Raw genomic sequence first — 25,169 nt, forward strand, 5'->3', positions numbered from 1 at the left:
AGCGAAACTTATAAAGAGTGTGGCTCAGAGCATGCTCCTTCATTGCCTCTCTATTTATTCTTGGCCTATCAATTTGATCAAAGATTTAGAAAAATTTATGAGAAATTTCTTATGGAGTGGGGATATCAATCAGAAAAAATTAGTAACTGTTGCTTGGCACAAAACTTACAAACCCTTGAAGGAAGGAGGTCTAGGTATCAGAAGTTTATCTAATATCAATGAAGCAGGTAATCTTATGCTTTGCTGGGAGATTGTTCAATCTGACCTTCCTTGGGAAGATTTTGTTAGAAATAGAGTTTTTAGAAACAGGAAACCTATCACTCATCACATTTCTTCCTTCATTTGGACCAGTGCTAAACATAAATTTCCCACCATTCTAAACAACTCTTCTTGGTAGCTAGGGAATGGGGAACACATCAACTTTTGGTGCGACTCCTGGTGTGGGGAACCTCTTACTTCCACTTTTAATAACCCTCACCATCACCATTTTTCTTTGATTACTACAGTTGATCATACACTCTTAATAACTATTGGAATGTTCCTCAAGATATGTTATAGACCTTTCCTAACTTGCAGCAAAAGTTAAATTTGGTTACTATCCCTTTGAACTATAAAGAAGATAAACTCATTTGGAAAAAATCTCATGATGGTAATCTCTCCTTCAAAGATGCATATCTGTTTCATAGCACCCCTAATCAACAACACCTTAACTAGGCAAAGTTCATATAGCAGGCAGTTATTCCTCCATCTAAAACTCTTTTGATCTGGAGAATGCTTCATCACAAATTTCCTACAGACGTAAACCTCCTTCAAAGAGGCTGCCAGTTTCCTTCTATGTGTAATATTTGTACCCTAGCCTCTGAAACTTTTGCTCACCTATTTTTGGACTGTAGCTTCGCTAAACAGTTATGGAGCTGGCTTAAATCTCTTATCAACATCAATCAACCTCTCATCCTTCATGGAACCTCTGTTAGTTTATGAGAGAAACTGGTCTCCACAATGCAAATTAGTAATTCTCTCTGCCATTATTAATTGCTTCATTACCATTTGGTTTTGCAAAAACTAAGGAAGATTTCAAGATAAGATTATCAATCTTATAACTGCTAAGAATTTGATAGTTTCTAGTACTAACATGTCAGGAAATATCACCAAACTTTCTACAAGATATTCCATCACTGATTTTGTTATTTTGAAACACTTTGATGTTAAAGTCTATCCTCCTAAGCCTCAGGTCATCAGAGAAGTTGATGACATCTTGTCATTCCATAATTTTTAATGTAAATTCATGATATTTGGAGTGCACAAGCAAGCTTAAACAATAAGAAAAGCAAGAAAAATTGAAGAATTGTCAAGACCTTAGGAAGACAAGAATGAAGATTCAAAGGCCTCAGAAGACTTACAAATGAGAGGAATTATGTTCCCAAGTGTTGAGGCAAGTTATTTGAAGACGAAGACTTAAAACGACAGAAAATTAGAGAATTTGGGACCAGGAAAGACCTCATGTGCCTAGCACATCACCAATGTGCCTAGCACATTTGAAAACTCAGGGCACGTTTGTCTTTTCCTGCTTTTATTTTGGGTAAAGCTCGTACTTTTAGCTCAAACTCAGGTAGAAACTCTCACTATAAATACCAGCCTTCCTCATTCAGAATTTCTCGTTCAAAATTGAAGCAGTTCAAAAAAAAGGCTACTTTGGAGCTTCGGGAGAGAATCTATCTTCTCCTTGATTTTCTAGGGTATGTTTTTATATCTTATATCTTGTTTTTAGTTACCATGTGCAGCTAAATCTCTTAGATATTAGGTCTGAGATGATTCTGATGGAACTCTAATTGAACCATGTTGCTGTGAAACTCTATTATTGGGAATATTAATCTAGTTTTATTCAATTCAATTGTTCTTAATGTTTTTTTTATATCCTAATCAAATATAAACATGATTTCGTTAGAATGAATGACTACTGACCATAGCTTTAAACTAGGATTAATTGAATTGTTCAAATAAACAGGGTTAGTCTAGGAATAGATAATCGTTTATTTGTGATATTAGGTTAATGTTCGTTAAGCCTTCAAAGATTATTAGATCACCTAAGGAATTAAGGACTGTAATCTGAGAAGAGGGTCCTAAGTCAAGGGATTGATTAGGGCTATTTTAGTTAACCATCGTGAAACTAGAGAAATATTCATAAGACATAGGTGTAGTGTACCATTTAGGGGAACTCAGAGGATTCGAAAGACCTAGTCTCATCTCTCTCTATCTTTTCTAAACAACTTTATTTTCTACTATTTACTTTTATTGCACAACAAACCTACTGCCTAGGGCACTAAAATAATTTACACATCCTATTTCATAACATTATTGTTTAATTTACACATCGATAGTTTTTAGTACACTTGCTAAATACCTATCATAAGTTCCTTGGTCCCATTCTTTGGTTAATTGGGTGAAGTGCAATTCTAATGGTGCGTCTTTAGATAAATCCTGGCATTGCAGTTTGTGGTGGTATTTACAGAAACTCCAACTCAGACTTCATTGGAGCCTTTGCTATTAATCTTGGTATTAGTGCTGCTTTATGCGCAAAACTCATTGGTGCAATGGTTGCTATTGAGATTGCGCATAAGAATGGTTGGCTTTATATTTGGTTAGACATTGACTCCATGTTAGTTTACATGGCCTTTACATCTCTCAAAATTGTTCCATGGCACCTTCAAAACAGATGGAATATTTGTCTTAATCTGATTTCTTCTATGCATTTCTATGTTACTCATATTTATAGGGAAGATAACAAGTGTGCTGACACTCTTTCTAACACTGGCTTAAGTACTGCTTCTCACTGTTGGTTCTCCCAGATTCCTGCTAACATTATGGCTGACCTAGTGAGTAACAAACTAGGGTTACCTAGTTTTAGGGTTTCTTAACCTTTGAGAGTTTTGGTTTTATGTCCCCTCCTCTTTTTTGCTCTGTATCTTTCATTTTCATTTCAATATACTATGGGGTTATAACTCTTCTGTAATCTCCTTTGCTTAAAAAAAATACGATTTCAGAAGATGAAATTTTTTATTAATTAAAATAGCGCTAATATCTTCTTTTTTTGTGACAAATGATAATAAAAAATTATTTGAATTTACGATAAAAATATACATAAATTATATATAAAAAATAAACTTGTATTAAAAAATGATGAGATTTGTAATACATGCATCCAGTAAGGATTTTTTTTTAACAAAGTATCATATAAGGATTTATTGAACGGTATTACACTGATGTAATATTTTTCCTATTTTAATATATATATTAGTTTTTCGGACAAACCCTTTTCTGACTTCTTTCTAAAATAGATACCGCCACCTAATCTGCCATCATCCAAACCTTCCTTTTTAAGATGTACCAGATGTAACCGGTGGTGCGACGGGTGGCGTCAGCTCTCCGCACCACCATTTTTTCAGATTCGGTGTCGAGTTCTTTCCTCTCGATCTCCAGTGATTTTTGCATTTTGTTTGAAACGTGTTTGGGTCTTGCGACCTTAAAACGCGTATGTGCCTCGATCTGATCCATCTTGTTCTTCTACCGGGTGTCATATGGAAATGACAGTGATCTAACCCGGATTTGTTATCTGGGTTGTGTTGTAGAACAGATGGTGGGCTTGAAATAGTCGTGAAATGCTAACTGTTCCGTTTCTGTGCAGTGGGCTGTAGGTGCAAGGTTCGGTTAATCCGTGCTGGCGGTCGTATCCTAAGCCTTCTAAAAACTCTGTATTCGGGCCCGAAAGGGTTTGTCATGGTTGTTGGTGATTCGGTTTTGTTCGCCACCGCAACCTCACGGTTGTGCGGCGCAACCTCACGGTTGTGTTTGGTGTTGTCATTGTCTACCGCGTGGTCATTCTTTTGATTTCTCTGATTATTATCCAGGTATGTTGAGTTCTGCAGGTTTCAAAGAAACTGTGACGCGTCGATGCTAGTTGAATATATGTCGCAGTCCTTGTGGCTGACTTCAGACTGCTTTAGAATCCTAGTCATTCATATGATTGACATTGGACTAATTGAACTCGAAATAGTCAATGTTGCTTTTTGCCTCGCTGCAGGGAGTTGTTGGTTCGTGGACTATTTCTATGATGACGGTTGGTTCATACAGGTAGCTGACCTTTGTTTGATGTTAGACTAACCATTGGAGGTTGGATCATATGTGTGACTTAAAATGTTTGTAATGCCCGCTTGGGTTGTCCTGCACATTTGTGTGAATTTACCGGGCTAGGTTTATGTCCCTCCAGTTTTTTATGTATTTTTTCTTTTTTTTTTAATAATATATATGAGCGCTTGACACAAGATTAGAGTATAGTTGAAAAATCACATATTCTCTTTCTTAGTGTCGTTATGCTTTTGCCTTAAAAGAAAAATTAGTTTTTCGGTTTGATCTTTTTTTGTTAAGTATTGTAGTGACTAGAATTTACTTTTTAAAGTGATAAGTGGGGTGTTTGAGGTTCTAAATTCCAACCACCACATATAACAATGTATTGTACCTACTAACTCAGCTTTAACCATAGAGATTTTTCCGGTTTAATCTTTAACTCTTGCGATTATAGAAACTTGGTGTTGTAATTTATTTGCAACTTTTTCAAAGATAAAAAAAAAAAAAAAATAAAAAAAAAAAATAAAATTGGTCAAAAGTTTACATAACTTTTTACCTTTCAATGATAAAAAAATTTAATTTTTTTGGTCAAAAGTTTACATAACTTTTTACCGCATTCAAATAAAAATGTTGAATTTGGTCAAAAAAATAAATAATAATGTTGAAGGAAATAATAAATAGCTAAGTGTACACTACAGGAAAAAAATTTGTTTTATAGAAAAATATAAATAAAGTTCATAAAAGATATAAAATAATTAAGTATTAATCACAATACTGACTATTATACTAAGTGAAAAAGTTTTTTTTTTAAGTTTACTAAGTGAAAAAGTTTTTTAAGTGTAATAGACATATTTTAAATATTATTAATATTAAAAATTCAATATGTTCATGCACAATTCAAACTACCAAATTTTTAAAAAAAAATATTCAATAAAAATAAATGGAAATATAATTAAAATTTGAAAAGAGTCATTAATTTAAATAGTTAGCATATAATGCTTGTAAGGTACATTATTGTAAAATGAATTATAAAATGATGTCTGGAATATATATTTTTATTTATTATTAAAAAATTATATATAAACTATATCTTTGATATATAATTATGTGATCATTAGCCTTAAAGATTTTTTATAAAATTATTTGAATATTTTTTGAATCATTTTTTTGATTGAATGATTCTTTAAAACTTTTGTTTTTTTTGGAAAACTTATTAGGTAAGTTATAAAAAATAATATATTAATTTAGTTAAAATTATTTTATATTTTTTAATATTATACTGTCATAAAATATGTTATTATTATTGAGCATTTAATTCATTCAACTTTCTACATTTGTTGATCTCATCCACTTCAAAACCTTTTCCTATATATAGAGCAGTTTTCAACTCTGTTTAACATCATTCATCAGCAAGCCTTTCATTTGATGAGATTTACTTTGGCTTTAGAAAAATGGTTCTCAAAGTTTCCTTACTCAACCTAGGCTTATTAGCTATGGTGGTTTTGATCTCTTCTCAAGGAGAAGCTAGGATCTTGGCCGAAACTAAAGAGAGCGAGTATACATTTTTATTTTAGTTCTCACAAATATCCAATAAAATAACTCATTCGTTGATCATATTAATTATTAATTATTTTTTTCAACTCGATCCTTCCTCTCATCACATTATTATTGGCATATTTGCATGTGTTCATTATTCACAATTTTATTTTCAAAGAAAATATGACGACAAACATTATTTAATTGGTTCATGATTACTTTTTATTCAGCTAAAGCAGTTGAAAGTCGGTGCGCTGAAAGTTCTGATTGTTTTAACATACCCGGATGGCCTAGTATTGGCGGAATCCCTGGTTTTGGAGGGATCCCTGGTATTGGCGGAATCCCTGGTATTGGTGGAAATCCTTTAATACCTGGTGGACCAAAAGGTAAATAAATTTGTTGTGATAGAAAATAGTTATAGTTTCATGGCATGATAAGTGATAGAAAATAGTTATAGTATCATGACATGATACTTATTTTTTTTTTTTTGACAGAATGACATGATACTTATTTGAAAACTGTGAAATCTTATTCTCATATAATAAAATATTTTGTTCATAGAGTTTTTACTATTGTTTAACTGTATGCATTAAAATTAGTCTAAAATTAATAGGGACTAAAAATATATTTAACTCTTGTTGTTATTATCGCTATTATTGTTATGTGCATGTTTTTCTCTATTCATTTTTCATAACTAGATTTCTATTCACAAGGAAATATGACAACATAAATAACTTTTATTTTTTTTTAGCTAAGGTTGTGAAAGAGTACAATGACATTGATGAGCTCAAAAATAGCGAAAAGATGAACATTGCAGGTAGATGCGCCGAAGGTACTGATTGTTTTAACATACCTGGATGGAATGGTGGAATCCCTGGCATTGGTGTAATCCCAGGTTTTGGAGGAATCCCTGGTATTGGTGCAATCCCGGGAATTGGTGGAAATCCTTTAATACCCGGTGGACCGAAACGTAAGTGAAGTTGTTGTGATAGAATACAATCATGGTGATTATATCACGACATGGTACTTATTTGAAAACAGTGAAATTTTATTCTCTTAAAATGCAATAATGTTCCTAGAGTTTTTTACTATTGCTAAACAATTATCTTATTATTAAATCTAATATTACTGTTAATATTATCATCATCATCATCATCATGATTAACTATGATTTTATTTTAGTCTATAAGCTTAGTTCAACTGAAAATGTCGATATTGTTAAACTGAACCGCTTCACCTGGGTTTGAACCCAAAATTGTTTTCCACATCCTCTATAGACCAAAAAATAAAAAATTTATTTTTGGATTTTACTCTATAATTTATTTTATCAATTCTTAGTCCCTAAAACACTAAAAATACAATTTTTTTTATATAAAAGTTATGGAATAAAATTGGTAAAAAAAATACAATAGGGACAAAAAAAATACACTGGACTGTTGTTATTATTATTGCATGTTTATCTCTATTTATTTTTCATAATTAAATTTCTATTCTTAATAAAAATGTTAGGAGAAGCACTATTTATGTTGGTCATGGTTCATTTTTTTAGCAAAGATGTTGGAAGAGAACGATAACATTGGTGAGCTCAAAGACAATAAAAAGATGAACGTTGTAGGTAGATGTGCTGAAGGCACTGATTGTTTTAACATACCTGGATGGAATGGTGGAATCCCTGGAATCGGTGGAATCCCAGGCTTTGGAGGAATCCCTGGTATTGGTGCAATCCCAGGAATTGGTGGAAATCCTTTAATACCGGGTGGACCAAAACGTAAGTGAAAATGTTGTGATAGAATACAAAAACTCTAGGAATAATTATTCAGAGCATACCGAAATGTAATATTTATTTGATAAGGGTGGATTGAATATATTCACTTGTGTTACAACATGGTGTTACCGAGCTCTTACTTTGGGAATCTTGTAATTGTTACATCTATGATCAATATAAATATTTATTTTTATTGGCATATTTGTGTGTGAAATATTTCTTTGTTAATTTAATCACATTCGTTGTCACATATATTATTAAGAGTACAAAAACAATTGAATTGCTACAAAATAGAAGCATACACTAGTTCACATTCACTCTAAATTCACTAATCTTCACCATTTACCGGAGAGGGGTATTTTGCATAATTTATTTGGCCCGACATCATTCATATACCTTGTTTTGTTTTCATCTTTTATCTAAATAAGTGATTTTTACAAAAATATAATCTGTGTTTCATATTTTTTTCTTTCTTTATATTTTCTTCATCTAAGCGGCGTGCTTTTGTTGGTACAATTTGTATTCATTTCCTCCAAGTATATTGTTGTTTTGTTCATCATTTTGATATGATGTTATCCGTTCATTTTTATTTTCACTGATGATATATTCCGATGTGATGCAAATGATTGTTAGCTAACGGTGTATCAACTTAGTTGTGAATAATGATGCTTTTGTATGTTGATAGTGTTTTATAAAAAGCAAATTTAAATATTACACTTAATTAGGTAATATAATATAGAGTAAATTACACTCATATCCCATAAGAGATGCTTAAATTGCACTACCATTTTTTTCTTATGTTAAAATATACAATCACATTCTTCTTATGCAAAACATATTAGAGAAATTACACATCTCTCTTGAGAGAGTTTTTTGTTTTATTTCTAATTGTTTAGTGACAACTGACAAAGATCTAACACACCAAATTGTAGAGAAAAGGGGTTTTGCAGGTTTTTTTTTGTGTCAAGTATTAGAATTTATTTCTAATATAATCAAAATTCTAATACATTATTTTCCATTCACATTTTTTTATGAAGTTTTGATTCACAATATCATTAACATATAATTCTAAACCCTATTATAAATGTGAAAGCAATATAAAATAAAATAAAAATATTCCAAAAATTACCTTCTAATCCAAAAATATACATTAATACCTCTTTATTTGCATAAGCTATTTTGTATAAACTCTAAAATGAGCCAATCCAAACGGACCCTCAATATTTTATTTTATGCACAGTTTTTATTTGAGTACTTCTATATTGCGCACAGTTGTGTGAGTATGTTATTCGGTTTATGTAAAAAAGAAATTAAAAAATTAAAAAACTCAAATACATACAAGACTTTGGTGAAACAAAAGTACTTTTTTTTTAGCAAAAAGCAAAGCGAATTCATTTCATTCAAGATTAACGTGTACAAATGAGTTGGTACATCATGAAAAATATAGGAGTTAGGGTGAGATAAAGATACTCTACAATACTATGAGCAACTTTATTTGTTTGCATCCAAACATATAACACTACAAAGTCGTTTCTATTTAATAAGATACTTCTACATTGAGATACAAGATCACCAAACTCATTCATAGAAGAGTTTTTGGTGGCGAGTGTGTTGGATAAAATCTTGGAAACCGTTCCAAACAAAACAGAATGCATTTCATTCGAAATTGCCACTTTGAGAGCTTCCGGCAAGCCTAGAGTTTCAACTTCCAGAATGGTGGCAAAGGAAGGAGAAGAATTTGATTTTCCCAACAAAAATTGACCCAAAGAGTCTCGAAAACACATCTCGTATTCCATAATAGTATTACTGTTGAAAGGAGCGGCGTCAACATCACACTTGATCATGCCTAGTGGTGGCTTAGTCCGAGTGTGCTCGGAATCCTCGTTTCGTGCCGGTGTTTTTGCGCTTTGCATACAACTCCATTCGTTGAGGGTATCCTTTGCACGAGTGACTATGATAGGGGGGAGGTGTCTCTGGCATCCCATAGTTTGGTATTTTGGCTGTTCCATATGCTCCAAAGAGTCATGGTAACTGACAATTTCTGTTGTGTTTGTAACCCGTCAAAAGGAACAAAAATCATATTGAAAAAATTGTTAGCATTTTGAAGGAGCATCCGGATAATGTCTTGAAGGCCAAGAATTACCCAACAAGTTTTAGCCTTTGAGAAAACAAACGTACATATAAACCATCAGAATTAAAAGGGAAGTGATACATAGACCACCTTAGGTGGCATGTACCACTTCTACACCCACATACAATTGTGACATGTGTCCACGTGGTCCCCACACACACAAAAAACTCATTTTTTGTGTCTCTTACACACTCTCACATGGGGTTGTACAATGTATGTATGGAAAAAATGATGTCCATGAAACATTATCCCAACAATAATGAAGGAGTTCACGAGACAGTTGGCATATTTTAGTGGCTTTTGCTTCCGTATTTTCCGTCATCCCGCCGTGTTTTCCGCTAGGCACTACATTTTCATTGGCTGAGTATGTTTTCGTGATGCTCTCGGGAGGATTCCTCTCGTGATATTTAGCACTGCTCTTATCCCAAAATTAAAATGTTACAAAATAGTATAACATTAATAAACAGTTTTTTTTTAAAGAACATTAATTAATAGTTAATACCTTCACAAGGCTTCAAAGAAAAAAAATTAATACCTTCAAATCATTCTTCTCAATCTTCGGTTGATCATCAAACCTAAAATACACACACGATCATTGTCTTTATTTTTAAAATCAATTGACATAATTGCAATTAATTTCATTATTCCAAATTTGATTTTGCATTTCAAATCATTCAAAACAATTCTATTTCAACACAATTTTTGTCCTCTCACTCACTCACTCATTCTTCCATCACCAGTTAAGAATATGCAGGGAAGCGCAGCCAACCTCAGAGAAGCCTTTCGTTTCGAGCCAGAGGACGAAGATTACTTGATGTATGAAGAAGGTTCTCCAGACACCGAAGCATCTCCTCCTCTCACTACAACATTTTTGACTTTAGACCGCGTTAGTCTTCCGAGAAAGACTAAAGGCCGCGGTTTCCATCAGGAATCCGTCTCTCGCCTCATCGCCAGGGGCGATAGACGTGGCCATGCAGTACCTGAAAGATCAATAGAAGGATGGATTCTTTTGGTGACTGGTGTACACAAAGAAGCTCAAGAGGATGATTTGAAAGACGTCTTTCGCAATCACGGAGTGATTAAAAACATTAAGTTGAATTTTGATCACCACTATGGTTTTGTCAGTAGTGCGTTGATTGAATATGAGCATTATGAGGAAGCCATGAAAGCAATAGAGAAATCAAATGGATCTGAGTTTCTTACACAAACTATTTATGTTGATTGGGCTTTCATCACTGGACCTGTTAACCTAAGGAGATATTGACAAGATTGTCCAGTGAGGTTACAAAGTCTGATTTTACCTTTTTTCAATAAATTACAAAGTCTGTTAAGTTTGCATGATGTTGTGGAAGTTGGTTTTCTATAATTATTGGTTGCTGAGGATTGTTATCTTACATTATTTGTTGAATGCTTTTAACTTCTAGTTTTTTTATGGTGTATGGTGTTTTAACATACTAGTATTGCATTGTAGTAATGTACATGGTTTTAAATTGCGGAGAGCATCACGAGATGTGGTCGCAGCACTGTCATTGCGTTAGGGTCTGCAACTGCATCGGACAACTGCGGTGAGATTGTAAATCATAGAAAAAACCGCATCCCAACACCGCAATATAGTAGGTGTAACGGCTGCATCAAACCGCGCGCATCACGTCACAACTGACTATGTAGTGATCAGTGATCTCATCAGTGGCGGAGCAACACTATGTTGAGGGGTTGGCTATACCCCTTGAACTTGAAAAAATGCACATATATCTTTGTATATTTTGTATTTTGAACCATCTGATTTTTTGTTTTGTTTGCCTCCATAGATCAAAGAGTCCACACTAATTTCCATTCATCCATTTTTCCAATTGTCTCATGACTTATATCGAGATATGTTGACAAAATTGATAATAAGATGATTATTTAAGGATTTTAAAATAAGAAACCAGATATAAAATAATTGTAAAGTGTAATCTTTGTTAGTACAATTTAATTTCTCCAAATATAATAAATTATAATTATTAATTAAAATTTGAAAGTTCTGACCCCGGACCCTCATGGCAACGGCCCTGGTAATCACACGACTTTTTTTATCTTAGTTTGTCTTTATACTAGTATGTAGCACCCGTGCATTCGCACGGGTTAATATATTTGTTATCATTACACCAAAATATGAATATATAAAATAGATCAAAACACTAAGTTAAAGTCAATTAAACACAACAATTACAACTATTCACTGAAACAACATTGTATACAAAATAGACTTTAACTAAATTCATTCAATGAATCTTGGATTTAGTGAATATAAAATAGATCAAAACACTAAGTTAAACTTGACATCGTATACAACAAATACAACTATTCAAATTTTTTTGGAACACTTCCTGGTAAACAACATTCAACGTCGATGATGAAGGTTGACCGTTGTCGTCAACTATTAAAATCTTCAACCCTTGTCTAGCGGTGATCCTAGAAACAACAACATACAACTGACAATGCAAAAACACAGATCTAAGCAAATAAAGTCTAACATTTTATAGAGTTTGTCCTTTTATTAATTGTCATCTTAGCTTCTTAAAAAAAAAAACTCTTACTTTTACAACTGACGCACATCACTGATGATGGAGCAATCTGGTATGATAGAATAAACTTGCTAAACTTCCTAACTTGAAGAAAAAAAGACATCATTCACTAACTCGTAGGGTACATAGAAGTCAGTATGAAAAATAATACAATTAATTAATAGCTAATGTAATGCAGTCATATTATGGAGATGGAGGCCACTGCATTCCAACATCTTTTATCCTCTCATACAACTCAAATTAAAGCTCATCTTCCATCTTGCTTTCATCATCCCACATCCCATCATATTGCACTTTCATCTCATAACTACCATCATATGCAATCAATATTGTACTGCACAAATCATATGCACTGTCCACTTAACAAAAACACACAAACCAATCAAATTACTCACATAAAGAAAGAATGAAAAAAAGTTAAACAAAAACTCTCAAATCAACAAAATTAGAAACCTATGTAATATGAAATGAAAGTGATAGAAAAGAATAAAGTAGTGGCAAAGGGATGCTTAGCAGTAAGGATTAAAGACATTTAGGTAATTATGATCTTAGCTTAAAGTTATCATAGCCCTTGATGGTTCCAAAAAGTTGTTCTTTTTGCACTTAAATAGCTCTAGATTATTTACTGGAATGTGTACATTGTTTGAAATCAAATATTCATGGATTTCAATATCAACAAAAAATGCCAATAATAAGTAGATTTGTCAAGAAAAAATAAATAATTGTGATTCATTCTTGAAACATTCATTCTTAATAGTAAAGTAGTGACTATAGGTTGCAGGTGTTAACATGAATCATTTGTATACTATAGCTATGAGCCTGTAATAGGATGAACTTCAAAATTGCAATTCCCAAGATCTCTTTTCTACTGGAAACTCATCTACAATGGTATTTTTTCAAATTTTTGAAATAAAAATTAATGGCCTAATATTAAGTATAACAATGTCAATTAATTCCACTCGCCTGCTGTTCATGTGGCAGCAGTTTATAAACAGAATAAGCATTCAACTCCAAGGGACATAGACCTTCTAAACCCCGATTAGCAAGCAGCCAAAGCCAACATTTATGACAGTGTTCTATGTTCATACCCATAAAGAAGCCAAGTCTGCCCAGAAGGGAACATTTAATATACATCAATAAATAGTTAATACCTTTATTCAAAATTCTCAAAATGAAATTTCATGAAAGCAAGAATAAGACTTACTCAACGCCTTCTCGAATCTTTACAGGATTACAGTCCTTATAATCAACCAGGTAAGCGAATAAGTAGAGACTAGAGAGCATATAATGGCTCGTCAAATGCATCGAATACTAAAGTGTTTCCACAGGTCCAGCCTTATCTTCTTTTGACAACTCCCTAAATCCATGATAGGCTACCTTCACATACTTGTGGCAATCGATTGAAATACATACAGATAGAAGAGGAAATTATATTTTTAAGATAGCAGCCACCTTTTAAGCATAAGAACAACACTTACATGGCTGCCACCGCCTTCAAATTCAATCTTATACTTGTTGGAGCTTCATGGCTAGCTACTTGTGTTGGCGTCCTAATGATCACAAATCCTTGAAATATTTCTCCAATCACCTTTTTCAGATCCAATAGAAATAACATGTCAATGAAATTTCATCATAATAATTAAAAGTTTAATTAACCCCTCAACAACTTAAAATAAATATCATATATGCACTTTTTGTTTCATAATATTGGCTTAACTAATAAATACCACAACAAAATGTAAAAGACCTCAACACCATTAGGAAATACCTAACTCTCAATAACTACATATAAACACGATTTCACTTCACCGACTCCTAGATTCCAAACATGCACTAATACCAGTTTTCAAAACTGATTTACCTTTCAAATAACCAAACAGAAAAATCTTCATATATTGTTTCACACAAAAAAAAAATGAATTAATCAAAAAGAAAAGCAATAAGCAATAATTGAATATATGTGATTAGCTTCCATACTTATGTTTTTCTTCAGTCCATGGCTCACCTTTCTTCCTTTCCTGATCAGGAGATCTACCAGAAGAGCCTCTCGTTACAGTAATTCCTCTAGAACCATTTTAAACTGGAGAATTCACCCAATCTAAGGTAAAGGGTAAAGCAGTAGTACTATAACGAATTAGAACTAAACCAGCTTCCATATTATAAACATCAACTTCCAATTCCTTATATTGATTAATTACATTAACAACACTCTTTCCAGGTATCATTTCAGATACTTTATGCCACAATATGAGCAACGCATGTTGAAAACCATTGTCTTCTAACTCTTACCAAAAACATGTGATGCTAAACACTAAATTTTACTCATAGACATTTTATCAAACACCTACAATGCATTTTATTCCCATTGCTAATTCTAGCCCTACAAAAATACCTACACCCCAAAATCAAGTAGTTTAACAACTAAAACTGATATTAGGAGAATGACAACACAGAGAAGATGGCAATTTATCAAGAATTGATATGGTTGAGGCTTCCAATATCAGCAAAAAAATAGGAAAAAGATAGAGCAATTAAATAAATGTTAAATTCACTACCACAACAATGTTATGCAGAGGAATTGGACAATGCAAGAAAACCAAACACAAACCAAGGTTAAATAGAGGATCGGAGACACACACATCAACAACCCGACAAAACTACACTCAATGCGTTAAGACAAAACCATCCAGGACGATTCAGAATTCAACCCCACCACAATGAAATAATTGATCCGTATCGCCTGATTACCCGAAAAATCCGTCGATTCAAAGACTTTTTTCTGACACGTCCAAATTAACTTCCTGCAAATAGTGTGAATTCATCGGGAAGGTGCAATCAAGACATGTAACGACGACTTCCGCCACAGCTTTGCAACCTGACAGCAAGCCAGAACAAACTCCAGGAAAACGGCCCCTCGAAGAATTGGATCTAGCGCAAACAACCCCTTCTACAGGACGGCACTCTGGGAACAGTAAAGCTCGCTATGTTAATATTATAGATAGATAGATATCATAGGCTAGAGAGTATTTTAAAGTGATAAGATTTCTTTGGTTACAGTAGGGATAGAGATATGATAATGAGATAAATATTAGATTTTTAAGAGAAAATAGCATATATGTACACACATATTTCCTATCCGAAAAGAGCTGAATGGAAATCCTTCAACATTGGCTAGTTTACCATCCAAACATTCTAAATTTCACATGGAACCCTCCTCACACTCCAGCCTCATCCCTTTTGTTCCTCTCTCTTTCCATAGCCTTTTATCTCTCCCTCACTCTCCTTCTCCTCTTCCCTCTCCCACCTATCCCACCTCACTTCCTCAAACCCTTCACCGCACTCCACAATCTCATCCTCTCCATCCTCTCCCTCATTATGGCTATTGGCACCTCCCTCACCATCCTAACCCACACTCCTAACCTCCGCTCCACCATCTGCTTCCCTCCTCATACCCCTCCAAATGGTCCCTTCTTCTTTTGGGCCTACATCTTCTACCTCTCAAAATATCTTGAATTCATTGACACACTCTTCATCATCCTCTCAAGATCCATCAAACGTCTCTCATTCCTCCACGTGTACCATCATTCCACCGTCCCAATCATGTGTTATCTATGGCTTAATTCTTCTCAATCACTCTTCCCTATTGCACTTCTTACCAACTCATCTGTCCACGTCATCATGTACTCTTACTACTTCCTCACCACTGTTGGAATCCGACCGCCGTGGAAACGCGTCGTTACCGACTGCCAGATTGTTCAGTTCGTGTTCAGCTTCGCCGTCTCCGGTCTCATGCTTTATTATCACTTCGGATCCGGTGGTGGTGGATGCTCTGGGATGAAGGCTTGGTGCTTCAATGCTGTTTTTAATGCTTCTCTTTTGGCTCTTTTTCTTGATTTTCATCTCAAGAGTTATGCTAATTCTAAGAAGAAGAAACGTACTACCGAAAAAGACTCGTGACGTTCATGTCATTATCATTGTCACTCTTTGTATTGTTCATCAACATCTCTCGAAAAATGTTGTTGGTCTTTAATAACATGTAAGGAATTGGCATTGCTATCTATTTGTTTTTTACAACTTTGTTGTTCAACAATTATACAATGCTCAAGCAATACTTGATTTTTAACTCATTATATCAATTATAAGATTTAATACCATGGCGAAGTGTTTGGTTCAGTTTTTTGAATGAGTCTTGTTAACGAGTTTTTTTGGTTCAGTTGCTGTTAATGTCTGCGTGCGCTACTGCTGTCTGTGCTGGCTGGGGAGTGCTGCTGTCTGCTTTCTGCAGGAGCTGCCTGTGTTCTGCTGTTGCTGTTAGCAGTTGCAGCCGTGTGGTTTTGGTTGTTAGCTAGCTAGGAGGCTGTTTGGTTTTTGTTGGTGGTAGCTTTAGTGGTTGTTGACTGTTTTAGTTCCTGTTTTATATTGTTAAGTAGGAACATAGGGGGTTTTTTATTGAGTTTTTCTTTGGTGGAGAGATGCCGGCATTTTAAGGCTCTCTTATGTTGTACTCTTTTTCCTCCTATGCGGGTAAAGTGCGCCTTGCGCTTGCCTTGCTTAATAAAATTTGCAGATTCAAAAAAAAAAAGTCTTGTTAATGAGTGTCCCAAGAGCACTCTTTAAAGATTTTTAATTAAGAAAATGTTTATAGAAAAAGTTAGATAGTTTGATTTCTAAAGCATTGAATGCATCAATTTCTATACAAGCTTACTATCTAAAGGTTGTTAACGAGTGCTCTTAAGGCATTCGTTAGCATTTTCCTTTTTTGAAAATATGTAATGACACTCTCCAAGGAGGTAGGATATGTTTCGGATTGCACATTGTATGTGGTATGCGTTAACGAGTAAAATGTTCCGGTATGATTAGGGACATTTTTTATGTTGAAAACAATTGTCTGAGCAATAGCCTAATTGATAGTGTTTTCCTTTCTGTTGACATGGAAATGATGAAACAAATTTCTATATGGGTTCCTCCTCAATTTCTATAAGGCAAATTGTGATGCAAACCTTCCCTTGGAGGGTCATTGGGCTGTGGAAAATTGGAAAAACCAAAGGAATGGGTGATGCATCGATGGCAGTCGCAGAAGCTCAAGTATTGATTCGCTCAGTTGATTTTGTGCATGACTGTTGCTTCAAATCTATAAAATTCAAGATGAATTGAGAAATTTAATCAAAGGCACTCAAGACCAAGATGTCTCCTCGAAGCTACTGGGGATCAATTGCTTCTAACATTAAGATGAAATTGGTTGCTTTTTAATTATGTTTGTGTTACTCATGTCAATGGAGAGTGTAACTGGGACGCTCATTGCTTGTTTGTAGAGAATGTTTTTCTTCTCTACAATCCCTTTGTTTAGACTTCCCTTTGATGCACAACTATATATACATGAACCAAAACCTCCATAATCCCCAAAACAATGGCTTGAATAAAAAATTGTATAGAAAACCACATTTTTGTTGATGTTGGATGTTTTGAAGGTAGTCTCAGCTAGCCTTTTATACAATATTGAAGTAGAACCTTACGTAGCTGAAGCAATGGGGTTAGATGGAGTCTGTACTAGCTATGAATCACAATATGCAAAGGATGTCAATAGCAACTCATGCGGCTGTCGTAGTTGGTTCTCTTAACACTAAATGTTGTATTACTGCCATTAAACCTATTGTCTGTAATATTTTTCTGTTTTCCTTCCGTTTGTTGAATGAAATCTTTACCACTCAACAAAAAAACAAAAAAAGTTCAATATACAACCTGTCTGACGCACCCGAGAAAATACGCATTGTACTCTTAAGAGTAATCAATAAGTCTCACATTGAGTCATTGTTAGTATATATTTTTTCTATGAAAGTTAAAAATAGCATTATTCTTTCATGCACCGGAAATGGAAGGGCCAAAGAAGATCCAAAGTATGGTTACTATTTTTTTATTCTATAATCTGCTGTTACTGCAACTGCTTCCTCTAAGTTTCTGCACATTCAAGGTAGCTTCATACAGATGGACAGAGATAAGGAATGATACACGCATCAAACTTCATGCACTGATGCAAGGACAAAAGAATATTCATTTTGCCTACTGGAAATCTAAATCTAATTTCCTTTTCAAATGTGATCTGTCAGCACTGCAGAAAAAGGAAACAGAAATTAATTAAAAGACATGATGGAGTTAAAGAATATAAGCGAATATCTTATGATATCTTTATCTCTTAAGATTAGTTTTTTATCTTTAGCATAAGATTGTTTTTTATGTTTCTTGGTTACTGCTGTAAGTTGTTATTCGGTTTTCCTATTTGTTTACGATATACTACAGTCTTGAATTAGTATATAAAGGTTAATGCTCAGTCTTTGTATCAAGCTATTATAATATTCAAATATCCTCTTTAACCTTTGCGTTCTCCTATTTAGGCACATACTCTCAAACTAATTCGAATGACAACTAATTTCTATGACAACTCATAACTATAATCCAAACTAACTAACGTCTCTAACAATCTATAACTACTTTAACTATCATTAGCGAATATTCTATATCCTAACAAGAAGTCTTTACTCTTTCTCTTCTCCTTTTCTCTAAAACTCATAACTTCAACAATCAAAAATTCAACAAACAAACCGCACAATATAAGTCTTGCATATCTTCCAACGTCAAGAGAAGTAAAATGTTTGTGGTTTAATATGTAAGCTCAAGAATAATAATATTTGATTTTTGTTTGGCAGGCTTGAAACTAGAGAAAAAATTATTAAGCCACTTTGAAATTACTAAATGAGAAATATTGCTTACCTGGTAATTGTTGGTCTATTTGGAGATTTTAATCCAAAGACGGAAAAATTTAGTGAATTTGGTGTGGGCTCATTTGTGCCAGTATTATCGCCAACTGTCTGTTTGAAATTACCAACATTATCATCAATCTTAATTCTTTCCAACTTATTGCCTTCAAATCCATCACACCTAGGCATCACTCTTCTAATCTTTCTTGAAGGTGATAATTGAACAGAACTCAGATCTGAGACCATAGATTCCCTCTTGGGAACAGGTCTTGGAAGCTTTTCTGGATCGGTGGGCAGAGGTGCAGAAGAAAAGTACCTATAATGGAAGAGGAGAGATTGAAATCATAGGAAAAGATAGGAAATAATAAATTATATTTTTAGTAGAAGTTATAAAGCAATACATGTGTTATAATGCTTTCTGAGCATAAATTCTAGCATTTGGATCATAGGTAAACATCTTTGACAACAAATCTAAAGCATCATCACTTGCCATTGGAAATAAAGAACGCAACGGGGGAGCAGAAATATATTTTTCTTGAACATAATATTTAAGGTACGTCATATCAGGCCACTGGGAAGGTGATGGGGTTCCAAATGCTGTGAAAATCTTCCGTGTTTGATGTGTATCAGTTGAACCCTACCAAATGATAACAAACTCGAGAAATCACTAAGAGGAAGAAAGGAGCCAATTCATAAAAAGATGAAAAGCAAATAAATGACATAGCACACTTAGATCTTATGAAGAAGAAAAAAAACTGCACCAAAACAAACAAAAAAACAGAATAAGATAAAAGCCAAATCATAATTCACTTAAAAAGCCTTGAATAGTCAATAGTGCCTATAAACATCAAAATCAACAGGACCTTGCCTAATTCTATATCACCAAAACACTTTGAATGGTTTACTCAGACTGCAACTTTAACTAGATGACAAAATTAAATGGTCGATCTCATCACAAGCGAAGTCAAGTGAAGTTAAGATGGCCGGATAATTAAAAACCATTTATCATTTATAACAAAAGTAATCCAAATATAAACCTCATCACTATGACAATCTTGGCTTACCTCCAAAAAGGGTCTACGAAGAAGAAGTTCAGCAAATACACAAGCTGCAGCCCAAACATCTACCCCTGAACCATACTTCTTGGCACCAAATAATAGCTCAAGCGCTCTGTACCACCGAGCAAATGCCTATTAATGTATAGAGAAAATTGTAAATCCATTATGAGAAGTTGAAAATACAAACAAATAATATGAAACAAGTAATGTTCGATGTTATGCACAAGATATAACAAAAGACAAGGGTTCCAAAAGAAACAGGTATGCATGTTGCTACTAGTTTAATATATTGTACACCACTCTTCACAGTCAGTCTAAGACATGGTGATCGTCGACAATTACAGTCCTTGAACACATACACCAACACCCAGTAAACTTCTTGAATACACCAATGCAATGCAATGCATGGTATCTAGAAGAGAATATTTTTCCCACTCCTTGTCCTAATTAGGTCTGGGGAACAAAAACAAGCAATAGCAAGCAGGTTTCAAGGTTAACCCCGCTGTGTAATACCCTTTTGGTTTTTCGTGTATATGTATATTTAAATTAAATTACCATATAAGTCAAAGCTGACTGTAAACAAAACCATTTCGGCCTTATGAACTCTAATCATCTAACATTTGTGCAAATTTTGCTGGTTCGATTGCAAACTAATGAGGAAATGGGATGATTAACGGTATGATTAAGTTTTATTTCACAGACTACTACGAATGCTGACTTATATTAAAATCAATCAGTTAATTTTCAAAGACATCAAAGCACATACTCCCATAAGCTATTATATCCATAAGAAACAAACCTGATCAGGGAACTCATGTTCTGGGTCTCCAAATATCTGTGATAAACCAAAATCTGCAAGTTTGAGCTGTCCATTTTGTCCTATCAACAAGTTGTTTGGTTTCACATCCCTAAAAGTATATACAAGCAAACTTTTCAGCTAAGAACTAAAACAAACAATTTTGTAATAACCAGGTCAATATTGTAACCCACCTATGCAAAACCCATTTTTTGTGACAATAAGCAAGACCTTTTAGTATCATTAGAAGGTAAGATTTAATATCACCCGGTGAAAGGAAAATATTTCAGTCTCTTATGACAGCTTCAAGATCTGTCTCCATGTATTCAAAAACAAGATGCAAATTCTGTTTATATTGGAATACATCAATCAAATCAACAATGTTTGGATGTTTGAGCTCTTTGAGAAGTTTGATTTCTCTAAGAGCTGTAAAATTCACCCCGTCCAGCGGCTCATCAATCCGTTTCCGAATCTTCTTAATTGCAACCATTTGTCCGGTCTATCCATGAAATCAACAAGTCTTTAAAAGAAGCTAAGAACCATATGATAACAGTAGAATGCAGTAGTACTAATGTACTATCCTTTTTATTATTGAATAAAAGGCCAGCTCGTGAAGAAATGAATGAACACAATCAACTAGTAATCTAGAATACATACCAACTCCCTAAAACAATTATAAAAATAGAATGTGAACAGTCATTTTAGTCTCTGAATGTGTCTGACACTACTGTCGCTATAGTTTTCGAATTAATCAAAAAGTAAACATATTCACACCGCAATTCACAACACAACAGATTCCATGAACCCGAATGCCGATTCCATTAACATACTTAACCACAAAAACCAAAAAAGTGAATCAATAAAGATCCATGTTGTTCCTTAACCACAAAATGCCCTCCACACTCAAAATAAAATCAGAAAACAAACAAACACAAAAATCAACTTGACTACTGTTGACTAGTGAAATTTGAATAGTGTCGCTATAGTACTGTAGCGTAGCAGAATTTCTTGGGTAGTGTAGCGGAATTAGAACAAACTGCTATTCTCCACACAATCGACAATGCTACTCCTTACTATTAGATTTGCATCACAATTCACAACACAAAAAATTGCATGAACTCTAAGGCTGATTCCATTAAATATACTCAATCACAAAAACAGAAAAAGTGTAAAGATCCTATGTAGTTCCTGAATGTGTCCGACACTACTGTCGCTTTAGTTTTTGAATTAATCAAAATTACCATAAACATTCTCAAATGTGTCACTCCTTAGTCACACATTTACATACCAAAATGACTGTTTATTCTAAATAAAAAGTTTGAATTCTCAATTACAAATTATAAGAAGAATGGACAGCTTTAAAAATTCATTCTCACACAGCTTAAGAGACATATACACTATGAAGCAGTGATACAGACACGAACATGAGACACGATATCGACACTGACAACACCAGTAATAATTTTTAAAAAATTACATAATTGATTGTAAATGTAATCACATTTGTCGGATATTGAACACACTTTTGATCAGACGTGTCAGAGATAGAAAGCATATACATGAATTAAGCATAAAATACATATACACTATGAAGCGCTAACACAGACATGACATTGACACCGATACGTCCACACACGTAATTTTAAAAAATGACATAATTGAATATAATCACATATGTCATTGTTAGACACTAACACGCCTTTGATCAGACGTGTCGGTGCAACTGAGCATATACATGAATATTCCCTTTCACATTACTCAAAGGTTCAATATAAAATGCAGTTTCATCTTATTACACATTACTATAACATAATCAAACTCATCTAATCATAATTTTTGAACTGAGAAGTGATCATAATAATTAGTTTTAATAATTGTTTAAAAGGATGAAAAAGAAACCTGGGTATCAATGGCTTTGAACACGACACCATAGGTACCTTCACCAAGAACTTCGCGCTTCAGATACCTGTCTGCTAGTTTTTTACACGGATTCACTTCTGCCATTTTCGCTCAAAGGTTTTTACTGTCAAGAAAAATTCATATGCGAAAATTGAGAATTTATACAAACCGTTAGGTTAAATTTGGGTGGTTTATCAACGTTGTTAAAACCAGGCCGGTCGGTTCAATGGAAAACCGGACCGGTTCGTTCCGGACAACTATTGCCTCCGTCTTAAATTATACACCCCTGGTCACTAATATAAGCAAAAATCCACTCTTTAGATACATTCAATTAATGATGTATGTAGTCTTTATTATATGTCACATACATCATTAATTGAATGTATCTAAAAAGTGGATTTTTGCTTATATTAGTGACCGGAGGGTGTAACTTATAAGAAAAAAACTCAATTCACACGTATTAAGAAAACTTAATAATTTGGAGTATAACTTTATGTATTTTCTTTGGAATAAGTTTATGTGAAGATGGAAAAATAATTTGCATTGGCTATTGATTATGGAGAAAATGGGAGAGAAAGAAAATTGGATATAATTTGCATTTAATTTCAAGAGAAAAGGTTAAAAAATCTTGGAAATGAAGGTTTTCTAAAAAATAACAAGATTAAATAAGATAAAAATTTGTTTATTTCCTTATAATTTGAGACAAAGAAAGTGAGTTTATTTTTCTTACATTTTGGAACGGAGTGAGTACTTTTCAACCATCAGTTGTTTGACTAAAGTTGAACCATCAAAGCCGAATAACCTGGTTTTTGTTTACCATTAATGTAAGGTTACTATACTATTCTTTTATGAGAAAAATATATATTTAAATGAGCTTATCCGAGAACTCACTAGGGGTCAAGACAAGTTTACATGGATATATACAAATCACCCAACAAAAAGTTTTTACGTTGACAACAGAAGTTGAACTCACACTTTTACAAAATATGAATCAACTACTTATCAATTGAATCAATCTGCATTGACTAATGTTATCACGGTTTGAATCTTTCTAAAGAGTATAATTTTTCTCAAATATTACTAACCTGTACTCTAAAGACACATGTTCAAAAATTCAAAAATTTACATTGATATAACCAATATTTTAACCAATTTGGTGGTGTTAAATTCTATCTTTTTCTTCTCCTTTTCTTTTCTTATAATAAGACCACCAAGGCTACATCTTGTTGAGTTGTGTTTGGATGAAGGGATAGACAAACATTCGAAGATTTTTGAATTCAGTGTAATGGTATTTTAAATTGAAATTAGGCATTAAAATTTTTGACTTGTTCACTTAACTTTTACGTGAATATATTTAAACATATACTACTTCCCATTCAACGCAATTTTAACTAAAATCAGTTTTATAAAATCAATTCGTTGAAAATCAACTTTTGTCAACCAAGCACAACCTCAATATGTTTTCAATGATAGTTTGAATGCAGTTTTTTAAGAAGAAAAAAGAGAACTCTTGGATACTCTGTAAATTGTAATTGACAGCCTCCATTGTCTATTGCTCTATCGTTTCTGAATACTTGAATAGAAAAAGGAAAGAAAAAAAAAATGATGATACATTTTAAAATTTGGTCCGATACATTTTCAATGGAAAACTAAATGCAGCTATTGAACTAAAAATGATGATACTTTCAAGTTTCATCGTGTTTCTCGTCCTTATTCCTTCACTATCATTCCAATGTAAACTTCTGTAATTGCTTTTTTTTAGTCTATGGTTGACATCACCGATTGCATTTTATTTTTTGTCTGCTTGACATCACGGTCCAATGTCACAATCACAATGACCCACCCACTCTGATTCTGTTATTCTAACATACCGCCACCGTGATACCAAATATACACTTAGTTGGCACAAAACGCCTTAACTTGAAGTTAACATAAGTTTGATTGCAGCTTTAGAAAATTGTGCCCGATAATACTCTAATGTGTCATTTGACGTCGAATCGCTTTTGCTCAAATTTAAAAAATGCTATTAGTAGTTCCTAATTAAGGGACAATAGTTCCTTCTTAACGTATCCACATTCAAATTGTTTACCCTCAAGCTTCATAAACACAGTTAATTTGAATAATCTCTTTTAACTTCTATTTCTAAACTTCGTAAGCAATAAGCCTGATTCCTCTTTCATTTCGATTTTCATTTCCAATTTCAATTCTGAGTAGATGAAAGGAAGATCCAGAACTTCTAATTTTAATTTTGATTCTAGGTTACTATCCACAACGTTGAATTTATAAGATAGAGGGACACCGCACTTTAATGTTTGAAAAGGTCCTTAAAGGTACTTCCAACATATCAAAACGGTGAAATGTTGTTCTCTTGGGACTTTACGCCTACATATTGTCGAGGAATGAAACCCCAAAAATCAAAAAGGTACCAGGTGATATAACAACAATATTCACCAAACAAACATGTTTGTAGGTGTGTGTGGGTGTAGAGAGATAAAAAATCTCAGAAATCATTCAATCAGATCAATCAGTATAAGTTGCCAGAT

The 25,169-nt window shown here is 33.5% G+C and overlaps 2 protein-coding genes and 3 pseudogenes across 4 annotated transcripts; 3 read left to right on the plus strand and 2 right to left on the minus strand.

Annotated features, from left to right (window-relative positions):
• Positions 1-5,502: 5,502 nt before the first annotated feature.
• On the plus strand, positions 5,503-6,738 carry LOC146938311 (uncharacterized). Its single transcript, XM_085752269.1, has 3 exons — positions 5,503-5,673; positions 5,889-6,044; positions 6,410-6,738. The coding sequence occupies exons 1-3, from the start codon at positions 5,574-5,576 to the stop codon at positions 6,634-6,636; spliced, it is 483 nt and encodes a 160-aa protein (XP_085608395.1). The 5' UTR covers positions 5,503-5,573; the 3' UTR covers positions 6,637-6,738.
• A 3,400-nt stretch (positions 6,739-10,138) lies between these two features.
• Positions 10,139-10,984, plus strand: LOC146938312 (RNA-binding protein Y14A pseudogene; annotated as a pseudogene).
• Positions 10,985-12,051: 1,067 nt separating this feature from the next.
• LOC146938313 (transcription factor DIVARICATA-like) lies at positions 12,052-14,487 on the minus strand (annotated as a pseudogene). The gene is made up of 5 exons (XR_015029993.1): positions 14,470-14,487; positions 14,203-14,403; positions 13,600-13,725; positions 13,326-13,478; positions 12,052-13,226 (listed from the first exon to the last, which is right to left on the minus strand). The product of XR_015029993.1 is annotated as a transcription factor DIVARICATA-like (transcript).
• On the plus strand, positions 12,761-16,703 carry LOC146938314 (uncharacterized). The gene is made up of 2 exons (XM_085752271.1): positions 12,761-16,157; positions 16,336-16,703. Exon 1 carries the CDS (start codon positions 15,272-15,274, stop codon positions 16,076-16,078), a length of 807 nt encoding a protein of 268 aa, XP_085608397.1. The 5' UTR covers positions 12,761-15,271; the 3' UTR covers positions 16,079-16,157; positions 16,336-16,703.
• A 2,179-nt stretch (positions 16,704-18,882) lies between these two features.
• On the minus strand, positions 18,883-22,780 carry LOC146938315 (cyclin-dependent kinase D-2-like; annotated as a pseudogene). The gene is made up of 6 exons (XR_015031260.1): positions 22,627-22,780; positions 20,922-21,226; positions 20,731-20,839; positions 19,938-20,063; positions 19,275-19,510; positions 18,883-19,189 (listed from the first exon to the last, which is right to left on the minus strand). The product of XR_015031260.1 is annotated as a cyclin-dependent kinase D-2-like (transcript).
• Between the last annotated feature and the right edge of the window lie 2,389 nt (positions 22,781-25,169).

This window comes from Medicago sativa, chromosome 3 (genome assembly GCF_051527215.1).
Source record: "Medicago sativa cultivar Bolivia chromosome 3, Bolivia_mono, whole genome shotgun sequence".
NCBI classification, from domain to species: Eukaryota; Viridiplantae; Streptophyta; class Magnoliopsida; order Fabales; family Fabaceae; genus Medicago; species Medicago sativa.

Bases quoted from the DNA above. Each gene is read 5' to 3' on its own strand.
- LOC146938311 (XM_085752269.1), top strand. From the start codon at position 5,574: ATGGTTCTCAAAGTTTCCTTACTCAACCTAGGCTTATTAGCTATGGTG. The intron at 5,674-5,888 runs GCGAGTATACAT...CTTTTTATTCAG, and splicing joins CTTGGCCGAAACTAAAGAGA to CTAAAGCAGTTGAAAGTCGG. The intron at 6,045-6,409 runs GTAAATAAATTT...ATTTTTTTTTAG, and splicing joins AATACCTGGTGGACCAAAAG to CTAAGGTTGTGAAAGAGTAC.
- LOC146938314 (XM_085752271.1), top strand. From the start codon at position 15,272: ATGGAAATCCTTCAACATTGGCTAGTTTACCATCCAAACATTCTAAAT.